The sequence below is a fragment of the Asparagus officinalis genome, chromosome 1, assembly GCF_001876935.1.
Source record: "Asparagus officinalis chromosome 1, Aspof.V1, whole genome shotgun sequence".
NCBI lineage: Eukaryota > Viridiplantae > Streptophyta > Magnoliopsida > Asparagales > Asparagaceae > Asparagus > Asparagus officinalis.
Window position 1 is genome coordinate 1,924,110 of NC_033794.1, and position 12,470 is coordinate 1,936,579.

The 12,470-nt window shown below is 36.3% G+C and overlaps 1 protein-coding gene across 4 annotated transcripts; it reads right to left on the reverse strand.

Moving 5' to 3' along the window:
- Nucleotides 790-7,641, reverse strand: LOC109845794 (CCR4-NOT transcription complex subunit 10-like). Of its 4 annotated transcripts, none has more exons than XM_020415074.1 (7): nt 7,259-7,641; nt 6,501-6,587; nt 4,462-4,492; nt 4,316-4,374; nt 4,129-4,215; nt 3,970-4,041; nt 790-3,208 (listed from the first exon to the last, which is right to left on the reverse strand). In XM_020415074.1, the coding sequence occupies exons 1-7, from the start codon at nt 7,418-7,420 to the stop codon at nt 1,352-1,354; spliced, it is 2,355 nt and encodes a 784-aa protein (XP_020270663.1). In that variant the 5' UTR covers nt 7,421-7,641; the 3' UTR covers nt 790-1,351. The 4 variants fall into 4 exon arrangements, with proteins under 4 accessions (XP_020270663.1, XP_020270662.1, XP_020270655.1 ...); XM_020415073.1 differs by having other exon boundaries at nt 790-1,211; nt 1,335-3,208; nt 4,316-4,492; XM_020415066.1 differs by having other exon boundaries at nt 4,316-4,492.

Genomic DNA, 12,470 nt, shown 5'->3' on the forward strand with positions numbered 1-12,470 from the left:
CAATTTCCAACAGCCACGCATTTATAGTGAATTTTAAAAGAAAACTGATGCCAAGTGAGTTTAAGTTTTGGCCAGTAAAAAGCAGAGTACCCAAACTGCGGGGCATGTAAGTAGATAACGGCATGTAAGTAGATAACATTATGCCTCGTAAAGTAGGGGAAATAGATCACAAGCAAGCAAGAATACAATAAACAGGGAGGGAGAGATACCAAGATAAAACACAAAGGGTGGCACTAGGGGCACACCCCTAACCACAACCTCAACCACATCATCTCTCTCATTTGTTACAGTGCACCGGGCCCCATATGAGATTTTAAAATTTTAAAATCCAATATGAGGCCCGGTACACTGTAGCAATAAGAGAGGGGATGTGGTTGAGGTTGTGGTTGGGAGTAGCAAATGAGAAAGGGGGTGTGGTTTAGGTTGTGGTTGGAGGTGTGCCCCTATCATTTTCCAAACACAAACATCTAGAACAGGAAACACGTACGTGGGAAATTTTGTATTCGAACCTCCAATCTCACTGTCATGTCACTTGAAAGATATCTTGGACCCGTGACTGACTTGCATGTGTTCCTTCCTATCGGCATAAAATTGCTAGCTTTCATCAGAGAATAGGAAACAAACCAGAATAATAATGAAATTAAATTAAGCCTTTACATTAACTTCCCTAAATGAATGAAACTATCAAATACAGAGTTGATATCAGCTGCTCACTGTCACGTCACTTGAAAGATATCTCACGTGTGGCTAAGCTAAGCCACGGATTAAACACCCCACAACCAATATATATATTGTTCATCATAAAGAGGTACTAATATTATATACCATACTAAAGTATTTGATACGGAGTACATACTCATCAATGGTTTTGAGAATATGCTCTGTGCTCAGATAAAAGAGGCAGATAGTCATATTCCTCAGAAGATTACATACAAAAACTTCACTTCAACATTAAACTTCACAAATCGACGGCCATGAACGACTGCTAATAGGAAAAGAGATTTGCATCATCAACCTGATAGCGTCTCTGTATTCAACAAACAAGCTAAAGGATGCTTTGAAGGGAAGGCTTCGCATCAGCCTTACCAAAGGAATGCAATTATAGAGCCTTTCTAAACTATGATCATTTTGCTCTTCTTGGTTCTGAACTACATCTTCAATAAAAATTGTGGGCTTGTTGCAGATCAAACACCATGCCAAGCCACGGATTCCTAATTACGAAGAAATAACTAAAATTGAACTTAATCTACGACCGTTCTTTGTTATATCGTACAGATAAATCTAGAATCATCGTGGATAAAGCTACAAACTCACTAGGGGCAAGAATCACAGACCAAATACAGAGTTGATATCAGCTGCTCGCTCTTATATCACTTGAAAGATATCTCACGTGGTTAAATTGCTTCAACTTGGAAAGAGCTTCTTGTGTTTTCTCTCGTAAAAGATCAATATATACTGCCATAAGCAATGCTTTCGGGTGCTTAGGAAGCAAAGACAGAGCTTCAGAAGCAAAAGTGCTAGCCCTTTCAGTATCCCCTTGCACTGCGAACATTGCTGAGAAATTAATGAAAGTAACTCCACGAGCCTCTTCAGGCTTCAAGAATGAGTCCTGAGACTCATCTCTCATAGTTTTGGGAGGCAAATAATTCTTCGAATCTTCAAAATCACCAGCCACTCTCTTTTTGCTCCACTTCTCTCTATCCTCTTTCTTGTAAGGCAATTCAACATTACCACTGCCTTTGAGGGAGACTGATAAATGTTCTGCTGCTTCTTTAGATCGGTTCAGCCAACAGAGTGCTTCTGCGGCATATATGTGACTAAGAAAGAAATAAGTTTCGGAACAATGTGGGAGCTCTAGGAGCGATTTTGAATAAGAAAGAGCTTTCAAAGGGTTTTCTAAGCATAGTTCAACATATGCTAAGGCTCCAAGAACTGCTTGCTTAATCACATACTTCTCTTCTCTCTGCATGTCTTCATATGTTGCGGTAGAACTTTGCAAGGTGGAGTTTGAGTCCAAAGTTCCATTGTTTCCTTTAGAATCTCTATTCAAATGTGCTTTTGACTCTTCAGTTGTGGTCTTGTGATTGGAATTCTTGCCTGATTTCACCTGGTCAGGCTCCTCGTTCAAGGGAGTTACTGAAGCACCATATTTGATTATTTTCTCCTCGTTCTTATTCAACAATAGCAGCGCATTTTGAAGACAATAACGTGCGAATGGAAGCGAGAGCTTGCAGACATCACCCTTCTCTGTTTTATAATACCCATTTCTTGAGTTCAAGTCATCAACAACTAATTGTCTCCATCTGCCTGAACCAGCAACATGAACTCTTATTATATCTTCCCTGCTTGGTCTCAAAAGCCCCTTTTCAAAAGCCAAAAGGCAACATTCCGCAAGACGGAGCCACAAAAAGGTGGGCTGTTGGAGTGGTGTGTCTGAGAAAACCAGACTGGCTTTACCGAAACATCGAGCTGCAACCAAGGGTTTTCCACAAGCCAAGTTCTGGATGCCACAGTTGTATATGATGTGAAGCGATCTACCCTGCGAAAATGTAGAGAGCTTTAGAGGCTTCTCTGAACTAAGTGACAAGCTGGCTTTCAATGCCTTCGAAAAGAAAAGGCCTGAAGTATGGTGGCTCCTTAGCTGATAGTGAATGCAGCCAAGGTTGTTATTGAAGACAATGAGGACTCCTGGTTCTGTCCCATTACTGGATGTCATCAGAAGTTTAACAGCCTTCCGATGATTGCCATGGGCATATTCTAGCTGAGACTTCAAAAGCAACTCTGTCGATGAATCTCTACCTCTTGCCATGTTCATAGCAAGCTTAACTTCTCGCTTTGCAGCCTTTAAGTTCCTACTGAGAAGAAACAGCCGGACCTTGTAAAGATGCATTTTGAGTTTCAGTTCTATAGCAGGAGCAGCTCGATCGGCTGATGCCTTTGACGGCCTGCCCAAGTTCTGACTACTACCATCTAATGTCGAATACAAACTCTCAAACTCTAGGGCATCATCTGATAGTGCTCCTGACAAAGAGTTCTCATTGACATTGGAACTTGAGTCAGAACTTGAGGCATCTGGCAAGGAGGAATTGCTCATTGTTGATGTTGTACCTCCCGGATTCGGAGATTGCTGTTGAGTTGTATTTCCGTTATCACAATGGTTTGCCATGCAACCAACACCAAAACATTTTTCCAGGTACTGAATGACATCCTGAGAGAACAAAACAATGAGATATTACTGCAGAGTAGAGAACAAACTCGCAAAGTAAAAGAACACCAAATTATATGTCAAACGATGACAATAAAACAAAGAGCTCAAACCCATAAATTGTTGAGCAGAGAGGATTTATTGCGTCCATTCAGAGTTCACATCATAAACAGCAAAAGATAGTAACAACATGATCATGGCTCCAGAGTAGAAATACATATTGATCCCTGATGCAACAATGTGAATCAGGGAAAGGCAACCACTCGAAGTACAGAAAATAACAGCAATTCGTTCATTCATGAGACAGTGAAGAATCAAGATGTGTTCTCCACCAGATATACTTTAGAAACATTAAAGCTGCTGTCAGTCTAATGCAAATTCTTAATCCACCACCACCATTGCCGTAGAGGTCTCTCAATTCCTTGATCATGGCCTCTCAACTCCTTGATCATCTCCAAAAGCTGCATTTGCATTCCATATTCTACTTTTGCATTTGATATCACGATCAGCAACGGAACTATATGATGTAATGGGTTGGAAAACTATCAAGTAAAAAGGAAACTTCTACAATAAGCATTTGATATTAAGCATGCTGAGAAAATGTTAAATTCATGCATTGATAGTAACTAGTTTATAAGAAATGACAACTTATGAAGGATGCGTGTGTTACTCCAATACCGTATAGTGCCCTCATGATATCTTCCAGATAATCTAAACATCTATTATAGAAAAAGAGGCATACTGCACTAAAAAGATGAACTTACTGCAGCTCTGGGTGCATCATGGGAAGCTAATGCAATATCCAGTAAGAGAAGGCAGACATGAAGTGCTATTGTCTGAATGAACAATGTAATACATGAGAGAAAAACAGTGTTAAAGAGCTTTTACCAGAAAAATAAATAAAAAGGATTTGAACATATTACCTCATCTATGGGATCTATATTTTGATACAAAGGTTCCAAAATCGAGAATGCACGTGCATACTCATGTAGATGATAAAGTATGATTGCCTGCAGAACAACACATTAATTAACGTAGATGTCAAGACTTAAATGACTTAAAGTTTCCTTCAACACGAGGCAGATATGTTTAAAGAATGGCATAGCATACAGTGTTCAATGTAATGATAGAGGTGTCAAACTCATCTGCACGTGCAACACTGCTGGTATCTGCAGCAGACAACTGATATAGGTTGTTACCATTCCCTTTGGATACAGAGACGTTATTAAGATTGCCAATACTGTCCACCTGCTTACCCAACGAATGAGCAAGTTCTTCGCTTCTCTTCTACATTACAGTGGGAATCAACAACATATTTAGACTTTTTAACAAGAACAAAAGACAGTGAATAACAGCACTAATCGAATGATGAAATATGAATATTCACAAAATGACATGACAAAAAATCAACCAACTAGAGACTGTAGGATCTTCGTGCATCATGGAAGTTAGCATTAACATTAACAAAGTGTAAGGCAACATGATCCACCCATACTAGTTGATTCTTTGACACAGAGAAGAATCAATAGATTGAAATCTGCAGTGTACAACGTCACATAAAAATATATTTGCACTAGGAGATACATTTAGGCATAAAAATACAGATATACTATCAGTTTCATACAAACGAATAGATTTCTCCAACAAGAGAAGTCCTGACTCCTGAAAGTATAAAGTACACTCAGGTGGAAGTATGATGTGACAGCAATTTTGAAAGGCTTCTAAACATGTATATACAAGACGGTGAATTCTATTACGCAGGATTGTATGATTGTACCAGTGCAAATGTCCTATAGTTTAAGTGACAAGCATCTGTAGGGTAACTCAATGCTCTGAAATGACTGTTACATGCCTGATCAAGCCAAGGCATCCTACAAAGTAGCAAGCACTATTATGAGCAACTTAATGGAATCTCGAGAAGAAAGCTCCATGAGAGATTGTATAAGCTCATACAGTTTGATATGCTTCAGAAAGGTTACTTGAGCAGAAAGTACTAGTCAAGTTAAATTCAAAAGGGCCCTAGATCCTACTGACAACCTGTGAACCTGAGGTTGAACCTTTCAATTACAAAAGACAATAACAAATCTTTACACCATTCCCATGTACAACCACTGCCTGAAATTTCAAATAGTAGTTTAAAAAAAAAGAGTAAATGGAAATACATCTGAAGAGTTCAAAACATTTGGTAAAATCTGGCAGATGCCATTAAATAAAAAGTAGTTTGGAAATTTCTATAAAAAAATAACATAAATCTATGTGTATGTATATCCACAGACCACAGGTACTATTATCAAGGGTAAACAATTACATCTTCATAGAATTAAAATTTTATAAACAATATTTGTCTTAACAGAGGTCACAAAATATGGTTGTCTCCACTCATTACGAGTGTGATAACAAACGCAATCAGTGCCTAGGAAACAATGCCACAAGGCCTACAGCATCCATGAGGTCGCACTATATCAGTATTACCCACACAATTTTCTTAATTATTCACTGGAATCTAAAATGTGACCATAACCGACTGGCAATATTAATATTTAATATGGACATACCAAATATTTGGGGGACCCAGTCCCTCCCTCCAACCCTTGTAAAATGCATGCTTACAGCCTTACACCTCATTGTGACATTCAAAATTTGTCAAGATGGACATAGTCTAACTTGTTCCTGTAACAAAAGGACCTTCTGTCTCAATAATTGAATTATCCACAGATTCTCATAGAGTTTATACTTCCTACTGGAGGAACATATATGTTATCAAACATATTCTGAGATATCAGATAACAAATTAACAAAGTTGAGTTGCTAAAGTTAAGTAAAAATTATATCTGACATGGATGGGTTCGGACATGATGACATCAATTGGGATCATTACGATTTTGTGGTCAAGACGTGATAATCAAGAACTGAATGATATTTCAGGTCCAGCCCACATAACTTCCACTTGCTAGAATCTGGCTTGCCTAGGCTAGATTGGCCTAGAGTAAATACCAATCAAGGGCAAAATACAAGAGACTTTATAAGCCTATTTGCACCTTCATAATTGTGATAGCATAAAATAAGAGTATTTAATGTTTAAATAATATTTTCTGCTAATAGTTAGCTTCTCAATTTTCTCATCCATTAAAATTTAATTTATACAAAGGATGCCAAGCTATCTCAAACATTACGTCAAAATCCTACAATATGAATCATTAATCAACAAAAATATCCTCAGGAAATGAACAAAGGTCTAAGAAACTATCAAATTCATAAACAATATTATGTTGATTGATAAACAAGTTCACCTTACCTTGACCTTATTAAGAACATGAAGAAGCTTCCTCGGATCAGAACAACCATCACGAAAATATTCAGCCACAGCAATGTTATGAAGAACCTGAACAAATACAACAGGTAATCAAACCTTAGCAGCCATCAAAGAAGTCTTTTGAAGTACCTAACAGAATCATATAACTTCATACAACCTCGATCGTGAGCATGTAGTCACCAAACAAGTTTTGATCAGCAAGTGAAGAAATACTGGACTTTACAGTGCAAATTTGATAATTTGATGTGACCATGAGTACCATTGCATGAAATTTTAGCTACTTAAATGATTAATGGAATTGTTATATATCAAGTTTAGTCAAACAAAGAATTTTGCACACTTCCCACAGACACTTGCAACAACATATTGAGCTAATGGCGGTTTCAGTCCTACCATATGAAAGTCAAAATATTATCACGTTTGAATAGAATTCTAAATGATGAGCTAACGGAAGGTATTGAAGTTCAATTTGGGTAAACTTTCGTGGGTTTTTTTTTTTTTTTGGCAATAAAAAACTTGATAATATGAAATTTAACATAAATGAAATTTTGGTATATTAATAATTAAAGAGCAAATAACTAGCCCTAAACACCAACCATAAAAAGCCTATGGTGAAATCCTAACACTAGTTAGGAGAGATCAACAAGTTACGCTCTTTCTGCTACATCCGGTTGCAGGTCAATCACCCAATCGAAAATCAACACCATTTACGAACAACAAGCCACAAATCAAAACCTCACTTTTGGATCCCCCTCCTTCTTCAACAGCAACTGATTCAAAACATCCACACACTCCGAGAACCTCCCAGAAGAGAACAACGCCCCCGCCTCCTTCGCCAGCCCACTCGTCACCGGCGAACTCCGACCATCCTCCGCCGTCGAATCCCGACTTTCCATCTTCATATCTGCTGGATCTTCAGGGTTTCGCCCTCCATGAGTTAGGGTTTTGGGTTAGGCTTTTGGGGAGCGAGAGAATTTGAGAATGGATCCAGAAATTGTAGAGAGAGAGAGAGGTAGGGATTTGATTTGTTTATATATAGGTTGAGAATTTTGAGAAGAGGGGATTTTGAGAGAGGAGAAAAGGGGAAGACGATAGAGAGGAGGCGAGTCTCCCTGATTTCTACTTCTTTTCCTTTTCTCCAGTTTTCTGGCAGATTAACGGGTCGGGTTATCGTCCGATATTTGCGGGGGACCCGGATTTGCTCTATGAGGGTGATGACGCTGGGCCTTGATGGGAATACATGGGCCAGGGATTTGAAAGTTCGCGATACTTTTTTTTCGTTTTTGTTTGTTGTTTTTTGTCTTTGTTTTTAGTTTTGTTTTTTCCCCCCTTTGAAATGGAGTTTTCGCAATAGTATTGTGATATCAAGAGTTAAGAGAGAGCATTCTATAAAAAAGAGTTAAGAGAGCGAGTATGAGAGAGAGATAATGAAGAAAAAGAATGAACATACTAGCACTAAGATTCCCATATTGTTATAGATCATTGAAAAAAATTTAATATTCAATGTTAAAACATGCAACGATAAATTAAAAGGTTTTATATAATAATACCCACTACGAATAATCTGAACAGTTAGGATATTTCAGTATGGCTCCGATTAGATTTCAAACTAGGTTATCAAAAAAAAGTTCTTATAATCTTTTAAAGTTAATGTTTAAAACACTATATTTTTTAAGACAAACATATAAACTAAATCATGTTTACTGACATGATTACTTCCTTCTTTATACTAAAAATAATGGTTATTAAAATATATATATATATATATATATATATATATGAGGAATATGGGTATGCTTGGTACCAAGCACAAAATTTGTGCTTGGTAGTGAGGTGGCATATTATCCTCTACTCATTCAAATGGGCATTAGCTGTTATAGGGTATGAAAGTTGTCAGATTGTAACTTTCACTGTAGAATGTGAAGACTGCTGAATAGAGTTTTCATCAGTTGTCGGAAGTGTCGTTGAATTGTAACTCTTCTCGATCTATGTGAAAAGTCCTCTATTTGCCGCTTTCGATTGTCGACCCGAAAGCTATTTGATTGTAGCTTTCGTTGTGGGAGCTTGACGGGAATCAACATCCATAGTGTTTTGAAGATGAATATTTGCCCACAACTCTCTACCAAGCAACTCACCAACTAGGTCCAACCTTTTATTTCTGAAACCATTGCACTGTTCATCAACATCTCTAACAGTTGCTAATATAATATTAGTCATGTTGTTGTCGCAACCATCAAGATCAATCATCTCAGAAGCGATTATAGGATTGCGAATACAGTGATTAGACAGCCATCTGATTGTGACTTCCATCGTAGGAGCTTGATAGGGATCAGCTATCCATTGTGATTTTTAGACAGCCTACATTAACCCAGACGAATTTTTCTCTCTCCTATCAAAAGTCCAACGTCCTTTCACTTCCCACTAGCTCTCTCTCTCTCTTCATCTTCTCGCCGTAGCTCTCTCTTCATGTGTTCTCACCTGGCTCTCATCTTCTCACAATAGCTCTCTCTCTCTCTCTCTCTCTCTCTCTCTCTCTCTCTCTCTCTCTCTCCAAAGTCACAACATTCTTTACAAGATAAAGACAAACAGAGGAAAGAAATCCGCTTCTTCAATAAGGGGTAAAACCATCTCTCTCTCTCTCTCCAAAGTCACAACATTCTTTACAAGATAAAGACAAACAGAGAAAAGAAACCCGCTTCTTCAATAAGGGGTAAAACCCTTCCATGTTCAAATATTTTATTTTTTTTGTTTTTTTTTTGTTTTGTTGACGAAAGGTTGATCTTTTGGTGGTCTTGTCGTGCTGAGTTACTGCTGTTGTACTATTATACTGCTAATGAAGTAAAATTAGATTCGCTGGAGTGAATCTGGATTCGCTCCAGTGAATCTGGATTCGCTCCAGTGAATCTGGATTCGCTGGAGTGAATTGAGAGCCATATATAGTTAATATTTATTTAGTTATTGTTCACAAGTTGGAGTTAATATTTATTTAATTGTTGTTCACAAGTTGGTGGTCTTGTTGTGCTATGTTGCTGCTGTTGTGTTGTTGTGCTGCTACTGAAGTGAAACTGAATACACTGGAGTGAATCTAGATTCACTCTAGTGAATCTAGATTCATTTGTTGTTTGTTGCTCCTGTTTTATGAAGAGATATGCCTATGAAACAATGAATACGAAAGGATAAAGTTTCTTTCGCATCAGTGACTATTTGAAGTGAAGTGAATCGAGATTCACTTCAGTGAATCTCGATTCACTCAATCTCTTCAGTGAATCTCGATTCATTGAAGTGAATCTCTTCACTACTTCAGTGAATCTCGATTCATTATAGTGAATCGAGATTCATCCATGAGAGACTTTGTTTGACAATATAATAATAAAATTTATTATCTAATCATTGAATATCCTGCTGATTTATTGTTAAAATGGACAGGATCGACAATTCAATCAGCTCAAGAAATTGAGTTATATCTACTATTACCAATATCTGACTGATCACATTAACCAATTGGCTGAAGAGAACACAATGAAAGCCCAGCAGTACCATGATGAATTTGTTAGTGTCAAACAAGGATCAAGAAAGGGTTCAAAATTGAGAAAAAATTGATGATTAGTTACTATATCTTTAAACAGTGTTACCAAATCTAAGTTTATCGTTAATTGTTGATTAATACAAAAGTTATTTTAGTTTGTATATTTATGGATTATCATGTTCAACTCTTATTCTAATATAACTAGTTGAATCTAAATTCATAACGATGAATCCCGATTCTATCGACAATTTATGAGTTATTTTGAATAATTGTAACCTCAACATGACGCTATCTTGTTTGTATCTTTACGGTGAAGTCAAATTTGTGATTCCAAATTATCCTCCGTTTTGCATGATAGAGGCATTTTTTGAATTATCGTCTCAATACGACGCTCGTACACAAAGTTATGGCCTTTCAAGGTTTCATAACTATCCAATACAATTTTTAAAATTTTTACCAAATCCGATACTGAAATGACTTGAGTTTACATATTAGCTGCCTAAATCTAAAAATAAACAAGAATCATTATATCAATGAACATAGAATCACCATTGATGAATCAAAAACTGAATTGAGATTTAATCTAGATTGAATATTATAATGTTACATCTGTACAGGTAAATTCAGATAGTGGGCAAACATAAATCAACTATTTTAGAGTTACAGATAAACAATATAAATTGATATTCAATAAAATTAATGTACAATGAATCTTAAGTGAAACAATGGATCTAATGGGATAGGTTCTCTTCATAGACTTCAGAAGACTTGCGTTTGCACGTGGATGACATGGATGAACGGAGATTCACTACAGTGAATCTCGATTCAATGATGTGAATCGAGATTCACTGAAGTAGATTCATTTTAGTGAATCGAGATTCATCTCATCGTATTCATTGTTCCAGTGTCTAGTTACATAGGTTTATCAACTCCCTGTAAAAAAAAAAACTAAATCTGTGATTTCCAATTTAATTCAAGAGTACGTAAAACATGACTTTTACTTAAACTAAATTTGTATTTAGTTCAGTGAACATCAATAACTTATATTGAAGCTAAAATATATGTTTGTATTTAGTTCAGTGAACATCGATTCACTTCACTTCAATTTTACCCTTTACAGCAAAATTTTAAATTGGATGCCCTTTACAGTAAAAGTTTTTGATTCAACAAGCTTCCTATCATCAAGCTATAAAATTTTAAACCATGAAAAGATTTTACCTTTTACAGCAAAAAGTTATGATTTTTATGGTAAAAAACAAACACCTCACATAACTGAATCTGGATTCATTTTTATGGTAAAAAACAAACACCTCACATAACTGAATCTGGATTCACTGTAGTGAATCTAGATTCACACATGCGTGTCTTCGTTTTTCAACTGGTTTCTTCAAAAAACAGGAAACTTTTCAGACTAAAAGGTGAAAATTTTCACTTATTACAACAAAAAGCTCTGCTCGTACACAAAATTATGGCCTATCATCAAGCTATAAAATTTTAAACCATGAAAAGATTTCACCTTTTACAGCAAAAAGTTACGCTTTTTATGGTAAAAAACAAACACCTCACATACTGCAGTGAATCTAGATTCACACATGCGTGTCTTCGTTTTTCAACTGGTTTTTTAACTGGTTTCTTCAAAAAATAGGAAACTTTTCAAAAAATAGGCAAATTTTCACCTTTTACAACAAAAAGCTACGATCTTTAAGGTTAAAACTAAAACTTTTAGACGAAAAATCCGATCTTTAAGGTTAAAACTAAAACTTTTAGACGAAAAATCAAACAAATTTTATAAACTTACCATTAAAACGTCAAAATAATTTAAAACTAAAACTTTTAGACGAAAAATCAAACAAATTTTATAAACTTACCATTAAAACGTCAAAATAATTTAATGATGACAAAGGTTGAAGACGGTGGTTAAAGATGAAGGTTGAAGACGAAGGTTCAAGAAGACCGTTGATAGAGATGCAGTTGAAGGCAAACGTATCATTAGATAGGTTGGGATGAGTTTTGGGGAGAGAGAGTTGCCGTGACTTTTTGGATAGGGAGATGTTGAAGAGAGAGAGAGAGTTGCTGTGATTTTGGAGAGAGAGATATGTTATGATTTTTGGAGAACTCAACAGACACATGCATTCATTACAGATGACTGTTAATTTTACATGATTACCCTTATGCAGCTGTAATAGTATTATAATCACAGCCATTAGATGAATCTAGATCCAATGGAGAGGATTGGTTTTTAGTTTTTAGGATAGTGAGGTTTTTAGGATGAATCTATATATATATGCATTTTCTAATCAGCTAATTATTATTATTTTTTGGTTAGACAATGACAAATAAACAAAGTTTCCGGGTTATGTTGCCGCGGGTAAATATAAAACAAAACTAGTAATAATAAAATGAAAATGCCGCGAAGATGTGCATCC